General features: G+C 64.6%; 1 protein-coding gene across 1 annotated transcript in view; it reads left to right on the forward strand.

The window, feature by feature from the left end:
• LOC126642821 (DENN domain-containing protein 4B-like) overlaps positions 1-22,565 on the forward strand; it is a 52,627-nt gene extending 30,062 nt beyond the window's left edge. The window contains 14 exon segments of the mRNA XM_050320778.1: positions 266-350; positions 1,360-1,399; positions 2,555-2,572; positions 2,574-2,650; positions 2,653-2,672; positions 6,990-7,196; positions 12,462-12,590; positions 12,671-12,791; positions 13,449-13,472; positions 16,704-16,725; positions 16,944-17,281; positions 18,266-18,375; positions 20,870-21,045; positions 22,529-22,565. Coding sequence (XP_050176735.1) covers positions 266-350; positions 1,360-1,399; positions 2,555-2,572; positions 2,574-2,650; positions 2,653-2,672; positions 6,990-7,196; positions 12,462-12,590; positions 12,671-12,791; positions 13,449-13,472; positions 16,704-16,725; positions 16,944-17,281; positions 18,266-18,375; positions 20,870-21,045; positions 22,529-22,565 — 1,404 coding nt within the window.
• The last annotated feature ends 937 nt before the right edge of the window (positions 22,566-23,502 follow it).

Genomic DNA, 23,502 nt, shown 5'->3' on the forward strand with positions numbered 1-23,502 from the left:
CCCAGGTGCAGGACAGGTGTGTCCCCCTGCCCCCCCGTGTCCCCAATGACCCCCTCACATCCCCAGTGACCCCTGTGCCCCCCCATGTCCCCAGTGACCCCTGTGCCCCCCCATGTCCCCAGTGACCCCCTGTGCCCCCCAGGTGCAGGACAAGGTGTGTCCCCCTGCCCCCTCATGTCCCCCATGTGCCACCCCCATGTCCCCTGTGTCCCCAGTGACCCCTGTGTCCCCCCCCATGTCCCCAGTGACCCCCTGTGCCCCCCAGGTGCAGGCAGCCCTGGAGACCCGGAGGACACCCCCTGATGAGCTGACGACCCCCTCAGGTGAGCCCACGGTGTTCATCACCCCGAGCAGCCAGCGGGCCTGACAGGGCTGAGCCCCCTGCCCGCACAGTGTGAGACCCCCACCCACCTACAGACCCCCTGCCCGTACAGGTGAGACCCCACCCACCCACAGCCCCCTGCCAGCCCCCAGACCCACTCCACCCAACAGCCCTGCCCTGGTACAGGTGAGACCCCCACCCACCCACAGACCCCTACCAGCCCCCAAACCCACCCACAGACCCCTGCAGCCCCCAAACCCCCTCACCCCACAGCCCCTGCCAGCCCCCAAACTCCACCCACTGGCCCCCTGCACGGTACCCAGGTGAGACCCCCACTCCACCCACAGTGACCCCCTGCACGTGCCTACAGGTGAGACCCCTGACCCACCCACATGACCCCAGTAGCCCCAAACCCTGCACCCATGACCCACAGTGCCCCCTGGTCCCAGATCCCCAGACCCCCTCCACCCACAGACCCCTGCCCCGGTGCAGGTGAGACCCCACACCCAGCCACCCTGACAGCCCCTGCACAGCCCTGAGACACCCCCACCCAGCAGCCCCCTGCGCAGCCCGCAAACCCTCACCCACTAGCCCCCTGCACGGTACAGGTGAGACCCCCACCCACCCACCTACAGACCCCCTGCCCGGCCACAGGTGAGACCCCACCCACCCACAGACCCCTGCCAGCCCCCAAACCCACCCACCCACAGCCCCCTGCCAGCCCCCAAACTCACCCACCCACAGACCCCTGCCCGGTACAGGTGAGACCCCCACCCACCCACCTGCAGACCCCTGCACGGCACCCATGAGACCCCACCCACCCACAGACCCCTGCCAGCCCCAACCCTTCACCCAGCCCTCCTCACCCACAGCCCCCTGCCAGCCCCAAACCCACCCACCCACAGCCCCTGCCAGACCCAAACCCACCCACCTACAGACCCCTGCCCGGTACAGGTGAGACCCCCACCCATCCACCTACAGCCCCCTGCACGGTACAGGTGAGACCCCCACCCACCCACAGCCCCTGCCCGGTACAGGTGAGACCCCCACCCACCCACAGCCCCCTGCCCGGTACAGGTGAGACCCCCACCCACCCACCCACAGCCCCTGCACGGTACAGGTGAGACCCCACCCACCCACAGCCCCCTGCCAGCCCCCAAACCCACCCACCCACAGCCCCTGCCCGGCACAGGTGAGACCCCCACCCACCCACCTACAGACCCCTGCACAGTACAGGTGAGACCCCCACCCACCCACCCACAGCCCCTGCACGGTACAGGTGAGACCCCCACCCACCTACAGACCCCTGCCAGCCCCCAAACCCACCCACCCACAGCCCCCTGCCAGCCCCAAACCCCTCACCCACAGCCCCCTGCACGGTACAGGTGAGACCCCCACCCACCCACAGCCCCCTGCACGGTACAGGTGAGACCCCCACCCACCCACCCACAGCCCCCTGCCAGCCCCCAAACCCACCCACCCACAGCCCCCTGCACGGCACAGGTGAGACCCCCACCCACCCACAGCCCCTGCCAGCCCCCAAACCCACTCCACCCACAGCCCCTGCACGGTACAGGTGAGACCCCCACCCACCTACAGCCCCCTGCACGGTACAGGTGAGACCCCCACCCACCCACCTACAGCCCCTGCACGGTACAGGTGAGACCCCACCCACCCACAGCCCCTGCCAGCCCCAAACCCACCCACCCACAGCCCCCTGCCAGCCCCCAAACCCCTCACCCACAGCCCCCTGCACGGTACAGGTGAGACCCCACCCACCCACCCACAGCCCCTACCAGCCCCAAACCCCTCACCCAGCTGCCCCCCTCACACACAGCCCCCTACCAGCCCCAAACCCCCTCACCCACAGCCCCCCTGCCAGCCCCAAACCCCTCACCCGTGCCCCCTGCCCACCTGCCAGCCCCAAACCCCTCATCTGTAGCCCCCTACCAGACCCCAACCCCTCACCTGTGCCCCCTGCCAGCCCCAAACCCCTCACCTGTGCCCACCTGCCAGCCCCTAAACCCTCACCTGTGCCCTCCTGCCCACCTGCCAGCCCCAAACCCCTCACCCATGCCCACCTGCCAGCCTCCCAAACCCTCACCCACAGCCCTCCTGACAGCCCCCAACCCCCTCACCCGAGCCCCCTCACCTGTGCCCCCTCACCTCAGCCCCCTCCCTGTGCCCACTCACCTGTGCCCCCTCACCTGTGCCCCTCCCCCGTGCCCCCAGGTACGAGGGGTTCCCGGTGCCGGTCCGAGCTGCTGGAGCCCCCTGGGACCTCTGAGGCCCAGCTGTGCCAGGCCCGGAGCAGCGCCCCCAGCAGCCCCCGCCTCGCAGGACCAAGCAGGTGGGGGCACACCTGGGGGAGAGGGCACACCTGGGATGGGGGAGAGGGCACACCTGGGCAGGGGGGCACACCTGGGATGGGGGAGATGGGGGAGGGGCACAGCTGGGCAGGTGGGGGCACACCTGGGATGGGGAGAGGGCACACCTGGGATGGGGAGATGGTACACCTGGGCAGTTGGGGGCACACCTGGGATGGGGAATGGGGAGGGGCACACCTGGGCAGGGGGGCACGCCTGGGGTGGGGAATGGGGAGGGGCACACCTGGGCAGGGGGAGATGGCACACCTGGGCTGGGGAATGGGGAGCGGGCACACCTAGGCTGGGGAGAGGAGGCACACCTGGGCAGGGGGAATAGGGAGGGGCACACCTGGGCAGGTGGGGGCACACCTGGGATGGGGGAATGGGGAGGGGGCACACCTGGGATGGGGGAGATGGAGGAGATGGCACACCTGGGCTGGGGAATGGCAGAGGGGGCACACCTGGGCTGGGGAGATGGAGGAGATGGCACACCTGGGATGGGGGAGATGGCATACCTGGGCTGGGGGAGATGGAGGAGGAGCACACCTGGGCTGGGGGATGGGGAGAGGGCACACCTGGGATGGGGAATGGGGAGGGGCACAGCTGGGCAGGTGGGGGCACACCTGGAGTGGGGGGAGATGGCTCACCTGGGATGGGGAGATGGCACACCTGGGATGGGGGAGATGGCACACCTGGGCAGGTGGGGGCACACCTGGGGTGGGGGAATGGGCCAAGGGGCACACCTGGGCAGGTGGGGCACACCTGGGATGGGGAATGGGGGGGGGCACACCTGGGCAGGTGGGGGCACACCTGGGCTGGGGGACATGGAGGAGGGGGCACACCTGGGTGGGGAATGGGTAGGGGCACACCTGGGCAGGTGGGGGCACACCTGGGCTGGGGAGATGGCACACCTGGGCTGGGGAGATGGCTCACCTGGGCAGGGGGAGTGGGGAGATGGCACACCTGGGCTGGGGAGATGGCTCACCTGGGCAGGTGGGGGCACACCTGGGATGGGGAGATGGCACAGCTGGGCAAGGGGGAGATGGCACACCTGGGCAGGTGGAGGCACACCTGGGCTGGTGGGAGGTGGAGGAGGGGCACATCTGGGCAGGGGGAGATGGCACACCTGGGCAGGTGGGGGCACACCTGGGCTGGGGGATAGGGGAGATGGCTCACCTGGGCTGGGGGAGATGGCACACCTGGGCAGGTGGGGGCACACCTGGGCTGGGGGGATGGGGGAGATGGCACACCTGGGCTAGGGGAGATGGCTCACCTGGGCTGGGGGAGATGGCACACCTGGGCAGGGGGGAGTGGGGGAGATGGCACACCTGGGCTGGGGGAGATGGCTCACCTGGGCAGGGGGAGATGGAGGAGGGGGCACACCTGGGATGGGGGAGATGGCTCACCTGGGCAGGGGAGTGGGGAGATGGCACACCTGGGCTGGGGAGATGGCACACCTGGGCTGGAGGAGATGGCACACCTGGGCAGGGGGAGGAGGCACACCTGGGCTGGGGGAGATGGCTCACCTGGGCAGGGGGGACATGGAGGAGGGGGCACACCTGGACTGGGGGAGGGGGCACACCTGGGCAGGGGGCAATGGGGGAGGGGGCACACCTGGGCTGGTGTGTCTGAGGGAGATGGCTCACCTGGGCAGGTGTTCACCTGCCACAACAGCTGGACGGGTGTCCCCTTGAGCTGTGCCCCCTGTCCTGGCTGTCCCAGAGTCCCCTGACCCCTGTCCCTGTTCCCATGAGCTGTGCCCCCTGTCCAGGTGTCCCCTTGAGCTGTGCCCCCTGCCCTGGCTGTGCCAGAGCCCCCTGACCCTTGTCCCTGTCCCCATGAGCTGTACCCTTGTCCAGGTTCCCCCTGAGCTGTGCCCCTGTCCTGGCTGTCCCCTGGCTGTCTCAGAGCCCCCTGACCCTTGTCCCTGTCCCTGTGAGCCTGTCCAGGTGCCCCCTGCCCTGGATGTCCCCTGGGTGGCTCAGAGCCCCCTGACCCTGACCCTGACCCTGTCCCTGTCCCCCCATGCCCAGGAGCTGAAGGTGGCTCAGTGAGTGGCTCAGAGCCCCCTGTCCCTGTCCCTGTCCCCCATGCCCAGGAGCTGAAGGTGGCTCAGTGGGTGGCTCAGATCCCCCTGTCCCTGTCCCTGTCCCTGTCCCCTGGGTGGCTCAGAGCCCCCTGACCCTGTCCCTGTCCCCATGCCCAGGAGCTGAAGGTGGCTCAGAGCCCCCTGACCCTGTCCCCTGTCCCCATGCCCAGGAGCTGAAGGTGGCCCAGCGGGTGGCTCAGATCCCCCTGACCCTGTCCCTGTCCCTGTCCCCCATGCCCAGGAGCTGAAGGTGGCTCAGTGGGTGGCTCAGATCCCCCTGTCCCTGTCCCTGTCCCCCCATGCCCAGGAGCTGAAGGTGGCTCAGAGCCCCCTGTCCCTGTCCCTGTCCCTGACCCTGACCCTGTCCCTGTCCCCCATGCCCAGGAGCTGAAGGTGGCCCAGCGGGTGGCTCAGAAGTCGTCTCTGGTGCCCGAGCTGTGGGCACGGTGCCTGCTGGGGCACTGCTACGGGCTGTGGTTCCTGTACCCCCCCTGCCCAATCCCCCTGTCCCTGTCCCTGTCCCCCCATGCCCAGGAGCTGAAGGTGGCTCAGTGGGTGGCTCAGATCCCCCTGTCCCTGTCCCTGTCCCTGTCCCCCCATGCCCAGGAGCTGAAGGTGGCTCAGTGGGTGTCTCAGAGCCCCCTGACCCTGTCCCTGTCCCTGTCCCCCATGCCCAGGAGCTGAAGGTGGCCCAGCGGGTGGCTCAGAAGTCGTCTCTGGTGCCCGAGCTGTGGGCTCGGTGCCTGCTGGGGCACTGCTACGGGCTGTGGTTCCTGTACCGCCCTGCCCAATCCCCCTGACCCTGACCCTGTCCCTGTCCCCCCATGCCCAGGAGCTGAAGGTGGCTCAGTGGGTGGCTCAGAGCCCCCTGTCCCTGTCCCTGTCCCTGTCCCCCATGCCCAGGAGCTGAAGGTGGCTCAGTGAGTGGCTCAGATCCCCCTGTCCCTGTCCCTGTCCCCTGTGTCCCCCCATGCCCAGGAGCTGAAGGTGGCTCAGTGGATGGCTCAGATCCCCCTGTCCCTGTCCCTGTCGCCTGTGTCCCCCCATGTCCCCCATGCCCAGGAGCTGAAGGTGGCTCAGTGGGTGTCTCAGAGCCCCCTGTCCCCTCTATGTCCCCCCATGCCCAGGAGCTGAAGGTGGCTCAGATCCCCCTGTCCCTGTCCCCCCATGCCCAGGAGCTGAAGGTGGCTCAGTGGGTGGCTCAGATCCCCCTGACCCTGTCCCCTGTGTCCCCATGCCCAGGAGCTGAAGGTGGCCCAGCGGGTGGCTCAGAGCCCCCTGTCCCTGTCCCCTGACCCTTGTCCCTGTCCCTGTCCCCTGTGTCCCCCCATGCCCAGGAGCTGAAGGTGGCTCAGATCCCCCTGTCCCTGTCCCCCCATGCCCAGGAGCTGAAGGTGGCTCAGTGGGTGGCTCAGATCCCCCTGACCCTGTCCCTGTCCCCCCATGCCCAGGAGCTGAAGGTGGCTCAGTGGGTGGCTCAGATCCCCCTGTCCCCTGTCCCTGTCCCCCCATGCCCAGGAGCTGAAGGTGGCCCAGCGGGTGGCTCAGAGCCCCCTGACCCTGTCCCTGTCCCCTGTCCCTGTCCCTGTCCCCCATGCCCAGGAGCTGAAGGTGGCTCAGTGGGTGGCTCAGATCCCCCTGTCCCTGTCCCTGTCCCCCCATGCCCAGGAGCTGAAGGTGGCCCAGCGGGTGGCTCAGATCCCCCTGTCCCCTGTCCCTGTCCCCCCATGCCCAGGAGCTGAAGGTGGCTCAGTGGGTGGCTCAGATCCCCCTGTCCCTGACCCTGTCCCTGTCCCCATGCCCAGGAGCTGAAGGTGGCCCAGCGGGTGGCTCAGAAGTCGTCTCTGGTGCCCGAGCTGTGGGCTCGGTGCCTGCTGGGGCACTGCTACGGGCTGTGGTTCCTGTACCCCCCCTGCCCAATCCCCCTGTCCCTGTCCCTGTCCCCCATGCCCAGGAGCTGAAGGTGGCTCAGTGAGTGGCTCAGATCCCCCTGTCCCTGTCCCCTGTCCCCCATGCCCAGGAGCTGAAGGTGGCTCAGCAGGTGGCTCAGATCCCCCTGTCCCTGTCCCTGTCCCCCCATGCCCAGGAGCTGAAGGTGGCCCAGCGGGTGGCTCAGATCCCCCTGTCCCTGTCCCTGTCCCCCCATGCCCAGGAGCTGAAGGTGGCTCAGTGGGTGGCTCAGATCCCCCTGTCCCTGTCCCCCCATGCCCAGGAGCTGAAGGTGGCCCAGCGGGTGGCTCAGAAGTCGTCTCTGGTGCCCGAGCTGTGGGCACGGTGCCTGCTGGGGCACTGCTACGGGCTGTGGTTCCTGTACCTGCCCACGCTGGTGCGAGCGGCGCCCGCCAAGCTGGGGGCCCTGCAGCTCGCCTACGACGTCCTGCGCCAGATGGAGCAGCACAAGGTGGTGCTGCCCGACGAGGTGGGCCCCGAAATCCGCCCCGGGGATGGGGGATGGTGGGGATGGTGGGGAAGGGGCTGGTTTTGGGGGGTGTCTGTCTGAGGATGTGGCGCTCTGGGCTGGGGGTGGGTGGGGGCGAGGTAAGGATGGGGTACAGGGTGGGCTCAGGGGTTGGGGTCCCTGTGCTGACCTGTGTCCCCCACCCCAAGATGTGTTGATGGTGGGGAAGGGGCTGTCCCCTATTTATCCCCCTTCTTTTTAGGGGGGGTGTCTGTCTGAGGATGTGGCACTCTGGGCTGGGGGGTGAGGTGGGGATGGGGCATGAGGTGGTTGGGGGTTGATGGATCCTGTGGGGGTGCTGACCTGGTGCCCCCACCCCACCAGGTGTGTTGATGGTGGGGAAGGGCTGTCCCTACCTGCTTTTTTTGGGGGTGTGTCTGTCTGAGGATGTGCCACCCTGGGCTGGGGGATGAGGTGGGGATGGGGCACGGGGTGGTTTGGGGTTGATGGATGCTGTGGGGGTCCCTGTGCTGACCCCACCCCAAAGTGTGTTGATGGTGGGGAAGGGGCTGTCCCTCCTGTTTTTGGGAGGGGAATGTATCTGTCCTTCCGAGGATGTGGCGCTCTGGGCTGGGGGATGAGGTTGGGGTGGGACACAGGGTGGTTGGGGGTTGATGGATCCTCTGGGGGTCCCTGTGCTGACCTGTGCCCCCCACTCCAGGGTGCATTGACAGTGGGGAAGGGGCTGTCCCGCCTCTTTTTTTGGGGTGTGTCTGTCCAAGGATGTGACACTCTGGGTGCTCTGGGCTGGGGGACGAGGTGGGGACAGGGCACGGGGTGGGCTCAGGGAGGTTGGGGGTCCCTGTGCTGACCTGTGCCCCCCACCCCAGGGTGTGTTGATGGTGGGGAAGGGGCTGTCCCCCATTTATCCCCCTTCTTTTTAGGGGGGGTGTCTGTCTGAGGATGTGCTGCCCTGGGCTGGGGGATGAGGTGGGGATGGGACACGGGGTGGTTTGGGGTTGATGGATCCTGTGGGGGTGCTGACCCCTGTGCCCCCCACCCCACCCCAGGGTGTGTTGATGGTGGGGAAGGGGCTGTCCTGCCCTCTTTTTGGGGTGTGTCTGTCTGAGGATGTGGCATTCTGGGCTGGGGATGAGGTGGGGATGGGGCACGGGTGGTTGGGGTTTGGGGGTGCTGTGGGGGTCCCTGTGCTGACTCTGTGGCCCCACCCCAAGGTGTGTTGACAGTGGGGAAGGGGCTGTCCTGACTCTTTTTTTGGGGGGGAATGTGTCCATCTGAGGATGTGCCACTCTGGGCTGGGGGATGAGGTGGGGATGGGGCACGGGGTGGTTGGGGGTTGATGGATCCTGTGGGGGTCCCTGTGCTGACCTGTGTCCCCACCCCAAGGTGTGTTGATGGTGGGGAAGGGGCTCTCCCCCCCATTTATCCCCCTTCTTTTTAGGGGGGATGTTTGTCTGAGGATGTGCCACCCTGGGCTGGGGGGTGAGGTGGGGATGGGGCACGAGGTGGTTGCTGTTTGGGGGTGCTGTGGGGTGCTGATCTGTGTCCCCACCCCACCCCAAAGTGTGTTGATGGTGGGGAAGGGGCTGTCCCTCCTGTTCTTTTGGAGGGGTGTCTGTCCGAGGATGTGGCGCTCTGGGCTGGGGGATGAGGTTGGGGTGGGACACAGGGTGGTTGGGGTTGATGGATCCTGTGGGGTCCCTGTGCTGACCTGTGCCCCCACCCCAGGGTGCATTGACGGTGGGGAAGGGCTGTCCCTGACCTCTTTTTTTAGGGGTGTGTCTGTCTGAGGATGTGACACTCTGGGTGCTCTGGGCTGGGGGCGAGGTAAGGATGGGACACAGGCGTTGGCTTGGGGTGCTGTGGGGTCCCTGTGCTGACCTGTGTGCCCCCCACCCCAGGGTGTGTTGACGGTGGGGAAGGGCTCTCCCCATTTATCCCCCTTCTTTTTAGGGGGTGTCTGTCTGAGGATGTGGCACTCTGGGCTGGGGGTGAGGTTGGGATGGGACACGAGGTGGTTGGGGTTGATGGATCCTGTGGGGTCCTGTGCTGACCTTGTGCCCCCACCCCAGGTGTGTTGACGGTGGGGAAGGGGCTGTCCCATTTGTCCTGTCTTTTTGGGGGTGTCTGTCTGAGGATGTGGCGCTCTGGGCTGGGGATGAGGTGGGGACAGGACACGGGGGTGGGCTTCAGGTTGTGGGGTCCTGTGCTTGACCTGTGCCCCCCACCCCAAGGTGTGTTGATGGTGGGGAAGGGGCTGTCCCCCCCATTTATCCCCCTTCTTTTTAGGGGGGGTGTCTGTCTGAGGATGTGGCACTCTGGGCTGGGGGATGAGGTTGGGGTGGGACACAGGCTGGTTGGGGTTTGGGGGTCCCTGTGGTGACCTGTGCCCCCCTCCCCCAGGTGTGTTACCGCATCCTGATGCAGCTCTGTGGCCAGTACAGGGTATTTGGGGTTTGGGGGTCCCTTTATTGACCCTTTTTCCCCCTCCCCCAGGTCTGTTACCGCATCCTGATGCAGCTGTGTGGCCAGTACAGGGTATTTAGGGTTTGGGGGTCCCTTTATTGACCCTTTTTCCCCCCTCCCCCAGGTGTGTTACCGCATCCTGATGCAGCTGTGTGGTCAATACGGGGTGTTTGGGATTTGGGGGGTGCTGTGGGGGTTTGGGGGTCCCTTTATTGACCCCATTTCCCCCCTATCCAGGTCTGTTACCGCATCCTGATGCAGCTGTGTGGCCAGTACTGGGTATTTAGGGTTTGGGGGTCCCTTTATTGACCCTTTTTCCCCCCTCCCCCAGGTCTGTTACCGCATCCTGATGCAGCTGTGTGGTCCATACAGGGTATTTAGGGTTTGGGGGTCCCTTTACTGACCCCATTTCCCACTCCCCCAGGTCTGTTACCGCATCCTGATGCAGCTGTGTGGCCAGTACAGGGTGTTTGGGGTTTGGGGGTCCCTTTACTGACCCTTTTTCCCCCTCCCCAAGGTGTGTTACCGCATCCTGATGCAGCTGTGTGGTCAATACAGGGTATTTAGGGTTTGGGGGTCCCTTTACTGACCCTTTTTCCCCCCTATCCAGGTGTGTTACCGCATCCTGATGCAGCTGTGTGGTCAGTACAGGGTATTTAGGGTTTGGGGGTCCCTTTACTGACCCTTTTTCCCCCTCCCCAAGGTGTGTTACCGCATCCTGATGCAGCTGTGTGGTCAGTACAGGGTATTTAGGGTTTGGGGGTCCCTTTATTGACCCCATTTCCCCCCCATCCAGGTCTGTTACCACATCCTGATGCAGCTGTGTGGTCCATACAGGGTATTTGGGGTTTGGGGGTCCCTTTATTGACCCCATTTCCCCCCCATCCAGGTGTGTTACCGCATCCTGATGCAGCTGTGTGGTCAATAGGGGGTATTTAGGGTTTGGGGGTCCCTTTATTGACCCATTTCCCCCTCCCCAGGTCTGTTACCGCATCCTGATGCAGCTGTGTGGCCAGTACAGGGTATTTAGGGTTTGGGGGTCCCTTTACTGACCCATTTCCCCCCCATCCAGGTCTGTTACCGCATCCTGATGCAGCTGTGTGGCCAGTACGGCGTGTTTAGGGTTTGGGGGGTGCTGTGGGGGTTTGGGGGTCCCTTTATTGACCCCCTTTTCCCCCTCCCCAAGGTGTGTTACCGCATCCTGATGCAGCTGTGTGGCCAGTACAGGGTGTTTGGGGTTTAGGGGGTGCTGTGGGGGTTTGGGGGTCCCTTTTCTGACCCCATTTCCCCCCCATCCAGGTCTGTTACCGCATCCTGATGCAGCTGTGTGGTCAGTACAGGGTGTTTAGGGTTTGGGGGTCCCTTTATTGACCCCATTTCCCCCTCCCCAAGGTGTGTTACCGCATCCTGATGCAGCTGTGTGGTCAATAGAGGGTATTTAGGGTTTGGGGGTCCCTTTACTGACCCATTTTCCCCCCTCCCCAAGGTGTGTTACCGCATCCTGATGCAGCTGTGTGGCCAGTACAGGGTATTTGGGGTTTGGGGGTCCCTTTACTGACCCCATTTCCCCCTCCCCAAGGTCTGTTACCGCATCCTGATGCAGCTGTGTGGCCAGTACGGCGTGTTTAGGGTTTGGGGATCCCTTTATTGACCCTTTTTCCCCCCCATCCAGGTCTGTTACCGCATCCTGATGCAGCTGTGTGGCCAGTACAGGGTGTTTAGGGTTTGGGGGTCCCTTTATTGACCCCTTTTTCCCCCCCATCCAGGTGTGTTATCGCATCCTGATGCAGCTGTGTGGCCAGTACGGCGTGTTTAGGGTTTGGGGGGTGCTGTGGGGGTTTGGGGGTCCCTTTACTGACCCCATTTCCCCCCCCCCCAGGTCTGTTACCGCATCCTGATGCAGCTGTGTGGCCAGTACGGGGTGTTTGGGATTTAGGGGGTGCCGTGGGGGTTTGGGGGTCCCTTTACTGACCCTTTTTCCCCCCCCCAGGTCTGTTACCGCATCCTGATGCAGCTGTGTGGCCAGTACAGGGTATTTGGGGTTTGGGGGTCCTTTTACTGACCCCTTTTCCCCCCTCCCCAAGGTCTGTTACCGCATCCTGATGCAGCTGTGTGGTCAGTACAGGGTGTTTAGGGTTTGGGGGTCCCTTTATTGACCCCATTTCCCCCTCCCCCAGGTGTGTTACCGCATCCTGATGCAGCTGTGTGGCCAGTACGAGGTGTTTAGGGATTTAGGGGGTGCTGTGGGGGTTTGGGGGTCCCTTTATTGACCCCATTTCCCCCCTATCCAGGTGTGTTACCGCATCCTGATGCAGCTGTGTGGCCAGTACGGGGGTGGTTGGGGGTTGATGGATCCTGTGGGGGTTTGGGGGTCCCTTTCTTGACCCCATTTCCCCCTCCACCCAGGTGTGTTACCGCATCCTGATGCAGCTCTGTGGCCAGTACAGGGTATTTAGGGTTTGGGGGTCCCTTTACTGACCCTTTTTCCCCCCTATCCAGGTGTGTTACCGCATCCTGATGCAGCTGTGTGGCCAGTACAGGGTGTTTGGGGTTTAGGGGATGCTGTGGGGGTTTGGGGGTCCCTTTACTGACCCCATTTCCCCCTTCCCCAAGGTCTGTTACCGCATCCTGATGCAGCTGTGTGGTCAATAGGGGGTGTTTAGGGTTTGGGGGTCCCTTTACTGACCCCATTTCCCCCTCCCCAAGGTGTGTTACCGCATCCTGATGCAGCTGTGTGGCCAGTACTGGGTATTTAGGGTTTGGGGGTCCCTTTACTGACCCCATTTCCCCCTCCCCAAGGTGTGTTACCGCATCCTGATGCAGCTGTGTGGCCAGTACGGCGAGCCCGTGCTGTCCGTGCGGGTGCTGCTGGAGATGAAACGCGCCGGCATCGTCCCCAACACCGTCACCTACGGCTACTACAACAAGGTCAGCCCCTCGGGGGGGGGTGTTTGGGGGTCGCAGGGGTGCCCCCCAGCCCTGTGTGACCCCCCTGACCCCCTCCCCAGGCGGTGCTGGAGAGCAAGTGGCCGGCAGGGACGCAGGGGGGGCGGCTGCGCTGGGCCAAGCTGCGGAACGTGGTGCTGGGGGCGGCCCAGTTCAGGCAGCCCCTGCGGCAGCGCCAGCGCAGGAGCAGCCAGGGGACACCCCTGGTAAGGGGGGCACGGGGGAAGGGCTTTGGGGGGCTTGGGGATACCCCCAGGGTATGTCCTGGCAAGGGGCAGGACCCCGAGTAGGGCAGGAGTGAGGGGGGGAGCTCGGGGACACCCCCAGGGCACCTCCTGGTAAGGGGCAGGACCCCCGAGTAGGGGGGATTGAAGTGAGGGTTCATCTCAGTGACACCCCCAGGGCACGTCCTGGCAGGGGGCAGGACCCCCGAGTAGGGGATTGAAGAGGGGGGGAGCTCGGGGACACCCCCAGGGCACCTCCTGGTAAGGGGCAGGATCCCCGAGTAGGGGGTGAAATCACCTCAGTGACACCCCCTTGGTACCCCCTGGCAGGGGGCAGGACCCCTGAATAGGGTGGGATTGGAGTGGGGGATCATCTCAGTGACACCCCCAGGGCACCTCCTGGCAGGGGGCAGGACCCCCGAGTAGGGCAGGAGTGAGGGGGGGGAGCTCAGGGACACCCCCAGGGCACCTCCTGGCAGGGGGCAGGACCTCCGAGTAGGGCAGGAGTGGTGAGGGGGGCTTGGGGACACCCCCAGGGCACCTCCTGACAGGGGGCAGGACCCCCGAGTAGGGCAGGAGTGAGGGGGGGGAGCTCAGGGACACCCCCAGGGTATGTGGAGCAGCCACGGGGACACCCCCGGTAAGGGGGAGATGTGGGAAGGGTGGGGGGGAGCTCAGGGACACCCCCAGGGCACCTCGTGGAAGGGGGCAGGACCCCCCCGAGTAGGGCAGGAGTGAGGGGGGGGGAGCTCGGGGACACCCCCAGGGCATGTCCTGGCAGGGGGCAGGACCCCCGAGTAGGGGGGATTGAGTGGGGATCATCTCAGTGACACCCCCAGGGCACCTCCTGGCAGGGGGCAGGACCCCCGAGTAGGGCAGGAGTGAGGGGGGGGATCATCTCAATGACACCCCATTGGCAGGGGCTGAGATCCCCTAAATGAGGGGATTGAGGGGGGAGATCATCTCAATGACACCCCCAGGGCATCTCCTGGCAGGGGGCAGGACCCCTGAGTAGGGTGGGAGTGAGGAGGGGGTCATTGTCACCTGAGTGACACCCCCTTGGTTCCCCCTGGCAGGGGGCAGGACCCCCGAGTAGGGCAGGAGTGAGGGGGGGGAGCTCGGGGACACCCCCAGGGCACCTCCTGGCAGGGGGCAGGATCCCCGAGTAGGGGGGGTGAAATCACCTCAGTGACACCCCCTTGGTACCCCCTGGCAGGGGGCAGGACCCCTGAATAGAGTGGGAGTGGAGGGGGGGATCATCTCAGTGACACCCCCAGGGTATGTCCTGGCAGGGGGCAGGACCCCTGAGTAGGGCAGGAGTGAGGGGGGAGATCAGGGACACCCCCAGGGTATGTGGAGCAGCCACGGGGACACCCCCGGTAAGGGGGGCACGGGGGCAGGGCTTTGGGGGGCTTGGGGATACCCCCAGGGTATGTCCTGGTAGGGGCTGAGACCCCCTGAATAGGGGGGATTGAAGTGGGGGATCATCTCAGTGACACCCCCAGGGCACCTCCTGGCAGGGGGCAGGACCCCCGAGTAGGGGGGGTGAAATCATCTCAGTGACACCCCCAGGGCACCTCCTGGCAGGGGGCAGGACCCCCGAGTAGGGGGGGTGAAATCATCTCAGTGACACCCCAGGGCACCTCCTGGCAAGGGCTGAACCCCCATAAGAGGGGTTTTGGGGTGATGTCCCCCCGACCCCCCTTGTGTCCCCCAGGTGACCGAGGCCCCCCCTCCATAGGAGGGGTTTTTGGGTGATGTCCCCCTGACCCCCCTTTGTGTCCCCCCAGGTGACTGAGCCCCCATTCCATAGGAGGGGTTTTTGGGGTGATGTCCCCCTGACCCCCCACTTTGTGTCCCCCAAGTGACGTCCCCCCGCCCCCATAGGAGTGGTTTTGGGGTGATGTCCCCCTGACCCCCTTTGTGTCCCCCAGGTGATCGAGCCCCCGCCCCCATAGCAGGGGTTTTTGGGGTGATGTCCCCCTGACCCCCCTTGTGTCCCCCCAGGTGACGTCCCCCCGCCCCCACTGTTTATAGGGGTTTTTGGGGTGATGTCCCCCTGACCCCCCTTTGTGTCCCCCCAGGTGACCGAGCCCCCCCACTGTTTATAGGGGTTTGGGGTGATGTCCCCCTGACCCCCCTTTGTGTCCCCCAGGTGACCAAGCCCCCATTCCATAGGAGGGGTTTTTAGGGTGATGTCCCCCTGACCCCCTTTGTGTCCCCCAGGTGACCGAGCCCCCATTCCATAGGAGGGGTTTTTGGGGTGATGTCCCCCTGACCCCCTTTGTGTCCCCCAGGTGACATTCTCCATAGTAGGGTTTTTGGGGTGATGTCCCCTGACCCCCCTTTGTGTCCCCCAGGTGACTGAGCCCCCCTCCATAGGAGGGGTTGTCACCCTGACCCCCTTTGTGTCCCCCAAGTGACGTCCCCCCGCCCCCATAGGAGGGGTTTTTGGGGTGATGTCCCCCTGACCCCCTTTGTGTCCCCCAGGTGACGTCCCCCACTGTTTATAGGGGTTTTTGGGGTGATGTCCCCCCTCTGACCCCTCCTTTGTGTCCCCCCAGGTGACGTCCCCCACTGTTTATAGGGGTTTTGGGGTGATGTCCCCCTGACCCTCCCCCTTTGTGTCCCCCCAGGTGACGTCCCCCGCTTTAGGAGGGTTTTTGGGGTGATGTCCCCCTTTGACCCCCCTTTGTGTCCCCCAGGTGACCGAGCCCCCACTGTTTATAGGGGTTTTTGGGGTGATGCCCCCTGACCCCCACTTTGTGTCCCCCCAGGTGACCGAGCCCCCATTCCATAGTAGGGGTTTTTGGGGTGATGTCCCCCTCTGACCCCTTTGTGTCCCCCAGGTGATCAAGCCCCCATTCCATAGGAGGGTTGTCACCCCCTGACCCCTTTGTGTCCCCCAGGTGACCGAGCCCCCCTTCCATAGGAGGGTTTTGGGGTGATGTCCCCCTGACCCCCTTTGTGTCCCCCAGGTGACCGAGCCCCCACTGTTTATAGGGGTTTTGGGGTGATGTCCCCCTGACCCCCCTTTGTGTCCCCCAGGTGACCGAACCCCGCCTCCATAGGAGGGTTGTCACCCCTGACTCCCCTTTGTGTCCCCCTGACCCCCCTTTGTGTCCCCCCCAGGTGACCGAGCCCCCTCCATAGAAGGGGTTTTTGGGGTGATGTCCCCTGACCCCCCCACTTTGTGTCCCCCAGGTGACCAAGCCCCCATTCCATAGTAGGGTTTTTGGGGTGATGTCCCCCTCTGACCCCCCTCCTTTGTGTCCCCCAGGTGACCGAGCCCCCACCCCCATAGTAGGGTTTTTGGGGTGATGTCCCCCTGACCCCACTTTGTGTCCCCTCAGGTGACGTCCCCCGCCCCCATAGGAGGGGTTTTTGGGTGATGTCCCCCTGACCCCCCTTTGTGTGCCCCCAGGTGACCGAGCCCCCCTCCATAGGAGGGGTTGTCACCCCTGACCCCCTTTGTGTCCCCCCCAGGTGACCGAGCCCCCCACTGTAGGAGGGGTTTTTAGGGTGATGTCCCCCTGACCTCCTTTGTGTCCCCCCAGGTGACCAGAGCCCCCCGCCCCCATGGAAGGGGTTTTGGGGTGATGTCACCCCCTGACCCCCTTTGTGTCCCCCAAGGTGACATTCTCCATAGGAGGGGTTTTTGGGGTGATGTCCCCTTTGACCCCCTTGTGTCCCCAGGTGACCAAGTCCCCCTCCATAGGAGGGTTTTGAGGTGATGTCCCCCAGGTGACCGAGCCCCCTCCATAGGAGGGTTGTCACCCCCTGACCCCCCTTTGTGTCCCCCAGGTGACCGAGCCCCCACACTAGGAGGGGTTTTTAGGTGATGTCCCTGACCCCCCTTTGTGTCCCCCAGGTGACGTGTCCCCGCCCCCATAGTAGGGTTTTTGGGGTGATGTCTCCCTCTGACCCCCCTTTGTGTCCCCCAGGTGACGTCTCCCCGCCCCCCGCGCCCCCTGCAGCGCCAGACCACCTGGGCGGGCGCAGCCTGCGGGACCCCCGCCCCCGGCTGGTGAAGAGCGGCAGCCTCAGCTTCCCCGCAGCGAGGGGGCCCGGGGAGCCCCCTGCTCCCTGCGACCCCCGCACTCACCCCCAGCGGCCGCGGGCGCCCCGGCTCTGCCGATGGGAGCCTGTCCGACGTCAGCTTCCACACGGACGACAGCGACCCCGGGGATGAGGGGGTCCCAGGGTCTTGGGGTCTCAGGGGTCCCGGGGTCCCAGGGCGGGGGCACCCCTCGGCAGGCTTGGCGGCCAAGCTGCAGCAGTTGCTGTCGCCGGGCAAGCGGGGGGACCCCCAGGACCACCGAGCCCCCGGGAGCGCCGGGGTCGGAGCCGCGGACCCCGGGACCACTGGGACCCCAGGACCCCCGCGCCGCAGCCCCGCACAGCCCCCGGCTGCGCCCACGGGAGCGCCCCCAGTCCACGGCGTCAGAGGTACCGACCGTGGGGATGGGGGTGGGGTGGTGGGCTGGCCCTTTGTGCCCTCCCCCTGGCCGTGTGTCCCCTCCCTCTGTCCCTTTGTCCCCTCCCCCTATCCCTGTGTCCCCTCCCTCTATCCCTCTGTCCCCTCCTCTGTCCCTCTGTCCCCTCCCTCTGTCCCTCTGTCCCTCCCTGTCCCTCTGTCCCCTCTCTCTGTCCCTCTGTCCCCCTGTCCCTCTGTCCCCCTGTCCCTCTGTCCCTCCCCTGTCCCTGTGTCCCCTCCCCTGTCCCTCTGTCCCTCTGTCCCTCCCTCTATTCCCTCCCCTGTCCCTCTGTCCCCTCTCTCTGTCCCTCCCCCTGTCCCTCCCCTGTCCCTCTGTCCCCTCCCTCTGTCCCTCCCCTGTCCCTCTGTCCCCTCTCTCTGTCCCCTCCTTGTCCCTCTGTCCCATCCCCCCGTCCCTCTGTCCCTCCTGTCCCCTCTGTCCTCTGTCCCTCTGTCCCTCCCTGTCCCTCTGTCCCTCCCTGTCCCTCTGTCCCTCCCCTGTCCCTCTGTCCCCTCCCTGTCCCCCTGTCCCTCTGTCCCTCCTTCTGTCCCTCCCCGTCCCTCTGTCCCTCCTCTGTCCCTCTGTCCCTCCCTGTCCCCCTGTCCCTCCCCTGACCTGTCCTCCCCCTCCCCTGTCCCTCTGTCCCTCTCTCTGTCCCTCTGTCCTCCCTGTCCTCTGTCCTCTCCTCCCCTGTCCCCTCCTGTCCCCTCCCCTGTCCCCTCCCCTGACCGTGTCCCCCCTCCCCTGTCCCCCTGTCCCTCTGTCCCCTCTCTCTGTCCTCCCCTGTCCCTCTGTCCCTCCCCCTGTCCCTCTGTCCCTCCCCTGTCCCTCCCCCTCCCCTGTCCCCTCCCCTGACCGTGTCCCCCTCCCCTGTCCCCTGTCCCTCTGTCCCCTCCCTCTGTCCCTCCCCTCTCCCCTGTCCCCTCCCCTGACCGTGTCCCCCCCGTGTCCAGAGCTCCGTGTCCAGTGACCTGGACCTGTCGGACGCCTCGGGGAGCGCCGGCCCCCAGAGCCAGCGAGAGCCTTCAGGAGGGGGCGAGCGGAACGAGAGCCCCAGTCCTGGAGGTGAGGATGGGGAGGGGGGCAGAGGGAAGGGTTTGGGGGGTTGGGAGTGAACCGGGGATTTGGGGTCGTGAGCTGAGATTTGGGGGGTCAGAGCTGAGATTTGTGGGGTCAGAGCTGAGATTTGGGGGTCAGAGCTGAGGGTTTGGGGGTAAGGGCTGAGATTTGGGGTCAGAGCTGAGATTTGGGGGTCAGAGCTGAAGGGTTTGGGGGCAAACCAGGGGGATTTGGGGGTTCAGAGCTGAGGGATTTGGGGGTAGGGCTGAGATTTGGGGGTCAGAGCTGAGATTTGGAGGGTCAGAGCTGAGATTTGGGGGTCAGAGCTGAGAGGTTTGGGGGGCAAACCGAGGGGATTTGGGGTTCAGAGCTGAGGGATTTGGGGGTGAACCGGGGGATTTGGGGGTCAGAGCTGAGATTTGAGGGATCAGAGCTGAGATTTGGGGGTCAGAGCTGAGGGGTTTGGGGGTCAGAAATGAGATTTGGGGGTCAGGGCTGAGATTTGGGGGGGTCAGAAATGAGATTTGGGGGGTCAGAACTGAGGGGTTTGGGGAGGTCAGAACTGAGATTTGGGGGGGTCAGAGCTTGGGGATTTGGGGGGGTCACAGCTCAGATTTAGGGGTTCACAGCTCAGTTTTGGGGGTTCACAGCTCAGATTTGGGGGTTCATAGCTCAGTTTTGGGGGTTCACAGCCCAGATTTGGGGTTTCATAGCTCAGTTTTGGGGGTTCATAGCTCAGTTTTAGGGGTTCACAGCTCAGATTTGGGGGTTCATAGCTCAGTTTTAGGGGTTCATAGCTCAGATTTGGGGGTTCACAGCTCAGATTTGGGGGGTTCATAGCTCAGATTTGGGGGTTCATAGCTCAGTTTTGGGGGTCCCAGGTGCTGCTGTCGAGCTGCTCTCGCTGCCCGGGCTGTTCCACGCTGGTGTTTGATGAGGAGCTCAGGGATTTGGGGGGGTCACAGCTCAGATTTGGGGGTTCACAGCTCAGTTTTGGGGGTTCACAGCCCAGTTTTGGGGGTCCCAGGTGCTGCTGTCGAGCTGCTCTCGCTGCCCGGGCTGTTCCACGCTGGTTTTTGACGAGGAGCTCAGGGATTTGGGGGGTCACAGCTCAGTTTTGGGGGTTCACAGCTCAGTTTTGGGGGTCCCAGGTGCTGCTGTCGAGCTGCTCTCGCTGCCCTGGCTGTTCCACGCTGGTTTTTGATGAGGAGCTCAGGGATTTGGGGGTTCATAGCTCAGATTTGGGGGGTTCAGAGCTCAGATTTGGGGGGTTCATAGCTCAGATTTGGGGATTCAGAGCTCAGTTTTGGGGGCTCATAGCTCAGTTTTGGGGGTCCCAGGGTTACAATCCCCTCCCCCAGGTGCTGCTGTCGAGCTGCTCTCGCTGCCCTGGCTGTTCCACGCTGGTTTTTGATGAGGAGCTCAGGGATTTGGGGGGGTCACAGCTCAGTTTTGGGGGTTCATAGCCCAGTTTTGGGGGTTCATAGCTCAGTTTTAGGGGGTCACAGCTCAGATTTGGGGGTCCCAGGTGCTGCTGTCGAGCTGCTCTGCTGCCCGGGCTGTTCCACGCTGGTTTTTGATGAGGAGCTCAGGGATTTGGGGGGGTCACAGCTCAGTTTTGGGGGTTTATAGCTCAGTTTTAGGGGTTCACAGCTCAGTTTTGGGGTCCCAGGTGCTGCTGTCGAGCTGCTCTCGCTGCCCTGGCTGTTCCACGCTGGTTTTTGATGAGGAGCTCAGGGATTTGGGGGTTCACAGCTCAGATTTGGGGGTTCATAGCTCAGTTTTGGGGGTTCACAGCTCAGTTTTGGGGGTCCCAGGTTACAATCCCTCCCCAGGTGCTGCTGTCGAGGCTGCTCTCGCTGCCCGGGCTGTTCCACGCTGGTTTTTGATGAGGAGCTCAGGGATTTGGGGGTCACAGCTCAGTTTTGGGGGTTCACAGCTCAGTTTTGGGGGTTCATAGCTCAGTTTTGGGGGTCCCAGGGTTACAATCTCCCCCAGGTGCTACTGTCGAGCTGCTCTCGCTGCCCGGGCTGTTCCACGCTGGTGTTTGATGAGGAGCTCAGGGATTTGGGGGGGTCACAACTCAGTTTTAGGGGTTCACAGCCCAGATTTGGGGGTTCACAGCTCCATTTTGGGGGTTCACAGCTCAGTTTTGGGGTTCACAGCTCAGATTTGGGGGTTCATAACTCAGTTTTGGGGGTTCATAGCCCAGATTTGGGGGGTCACAGCTCAGTTTTGGGGGTTCACAGCTCAGATTTGGGGGGTCCCAGGTGCTGCTGTCGAGCTGCTCTCGCTGCCCTGGCTGTTCCACGCTGGTGTTTGATGAGGAGCTCAGGGATTTGGGGGTTCATAGCTCAGATTTGGGGGTTCACAGCTCAGTTTTGGGGGTTCATACGCTCAGATTTGGGGTTCATAGCTCAGTTTTGAGGGTTCATAGCTGAGGATTTAGGGGTCACAGCTCTGATTTGGGGGTTCACAGCCCAGTTTTGGGGGGTCCCAGGTGCTGCTGTCGAGCTGCTCTCGCTGCCCTGGCTGTTCCACGCTGGTGTTTGACGAGGAGCTCATGGCTGGCTGGACCTCGGACGACTCCAACCTCAACACGAGCTGCCCCTTCTGCTCCCGCTCCTTCGTGCCCTTCCTGAGCATCGAGATCCGCGACCTCCGCCGGCCCCCCAGGTGGGAGAACCCCCAGAACCCCTGGGGACCCCCCAGGACACCCCCAGGACCCCCACACCGTGTCCTCCCTGCTGGGCCTTCCTGGGTCTTGTGCTCTGAGGGCACCCCAATGTCCCACAGACCCTCCACAGTGACTCCCTCATCCTTTGGGGCACCCCAATGTCCCACAGACCTCCCATCCTTTGGGGGCACCCTAATGTCCCACAGACCCCCAAAGTGTTCCCCATCATTTGGGGCACCCCATATCCCACAGACCCCCTCAGTGTCTCACACCCTCTGGGGTGCTCTCAATGTCTCCCCACCCTCTGGGGGCACCCCAATGTCCCACAGACCCTCCCAAAGTGTTCCCCCATCCTCTGGGGCACCCCAATGTCCCACAGACCCCCAGTGTCTCCCCACCCTCAGGGGCACCCCAATGTCTCACAGCCCCCAGTGTCCCACCCTCTCCGGCACAAATGTCTCCCCATTCTCTGGGGACACCCCAATATCCCACAGCCCCCCCATTCTCTGAGGGCACCCCAATATCCCACAGACCCCTCCATCCTCTGGGGCACCCCAATATCCTACAGACCCCCTCAATGTCCCCACCCTCTGGGGATACCCCAATGTCCCACAGACCCCCCAAAAGTGTTCCCCCATCCTCTGGGGCACCCCAATGTCCCACAGACCCCCCATTCTCTGGGGGCACCCCAATGTCCCACAGACCCCCCAAGTGTTCCCCCATCCTTTGGGGCACCCCAATGTCCCACAGACTCCCCCATCCTCTGGGGCACCCCAATGTCCCACAGACCCCCCCCCATCCTCTGGGGGCACCCCAATGTCCCACAGACCCCCCAATGTCCCCCCATCCTTTGGGGCACCCCAATGTCCCACAGACTCCCTCAATGTCCCCCATCCTTTGGGGGCACCCCAATGTCCCACAGACCCCCTCAGTGTCCCCCCCATCCTCTGGGGGTGCCCCAATGTCCCACAGACCCCCAGTGTCCCACCCCTGTGGGGCACCCCAATGTTCCTCCACCCTCTGGGGCACCCCAATATCCCACAGCCCCCCATCCTCTGGGGCACCCCAATGTCCCCATTCCTGACCCCCTCCCATCTCCTGCAGCCCCCAATTCCTGACCCCCTCCTTTCTCCTGCAGCCCCCCAGTTCCCCCCCAATTCCTGACCCCCCTCCTTTCTCCTGCAGCCCCCCGGTGCCCCCCCATTCCTGACCCCCATTCCTGACCCCCTCCTTTCTCCTGCAGCCCCCATTTCTGACCCCCCCAATTCCTGACCTCCCTCCTTTTTCCTGCAGCCCCCCAATCCCTGACCCCCTCGCTTCTCCTGCAGCCCCCTGTGCCCCCCATCCTGACCCCCCATCCTGACCTCCCATTCCTGACCCCCCACTCCTGACCCCCAATTCCTGACCCCCCATCCCTGACCTCCTCCCTTTTCCTGCAGCCCCCGGTCCCCCAATTCCTGACCCCCCTCCTTTCTCCTGCAGCCCCCTGGTGCCCCCTGCTGCCCCCGACCTCTCCTGACCCCTCCTTTCTCCTGCAGCCCCTGGTGCCCCCAATTCCTGACCTCCTGCCCCCAGTGCCCCCATTCCTGACCCCCTCCTTTCTCCTGCAGCCCCCGGTGCCCCCCAGTGCTCCCCCAATTCTGACCCCCTCCTTTTCCTGCAGCCCCCAATTCCTGACCCCCTCCTGTCTCCTGCAGCCCCAGGCCTCCCGGTGCCCCCCAATTCCTGACCCCTCCCATCTCCTGCAGCCCCCGGGCCCCCGGTGCCCCCATTCCTGACCCCCCCATTCCTGACCCCCCTCCCATCTCCTGCAGGCCCCCAGTCCTGACCCCCCATTCCTGACCCCTCCCATTCCTGACCCCCCAATTCCTGACCCCCCAATTCCTGACCCCCCTCCTTTCTCCTGCAGCCCCCTGGGCCCCTCAGTGCCCCCCATTCCTGACCCCCTCCATTCCTGCAGCCCCAGTTCCCCATTCCTGACCCCCATTCCTGACCCCCCAATTCCTGACCCCCTCCTTTCTCCTGCAGCCCCCTGTGCCTCCCCCAATTCCTGACCCCCTCCTTTCTCCTGCAGCCCCCCCAATTCCTGACCCTCTCCTTTCTCCTGCAGCCCCCGGTGCCCCCAGTGCCCCCCCAATTCCTGACCCCCAATTCCTGACCCCCTCCTTTCTCCTGCAGCCCCCAGGCCCCCAGTTCCCCCATTCCTGACCCCCCTCCTTTCTCCTGCAGCCCCCAATTCCTGACCCCCCTCGTTCTCCTGCAGCCCCCCAATTGACCCCCATTGTGACCCCCCTCATTCCTGACCCCCCCTCCCCTTTCTCCTGCAGCCCCAGAGCCCCCGGTGCCCCGAGGCAGGGGTCCCGTTCTCAGCGACCGCCGGCGCTGCCTCGCCCTGGACGGGCCTCCCCCCACCCAGACCCCCACCCAGACCCCCACTCCAGACCCCCACCCAGACT

This window comes from Myiozetetes cayanensis, unplaced genomic scaffold, assembly GCF_022539395.1.
Source record: "Myiozetetes cayanensis isolate MyiCay16 unplaced genomic scaffold, myiCay2020 scf242, whole genome shotgun sequence".
NCBI classification, from domain to species: Eukaryota; Metazoa; Chordata; class Aves; order Passeriformes; family Tyrannidae; genus Myiozetetes; species Myiozetetes cayanensis.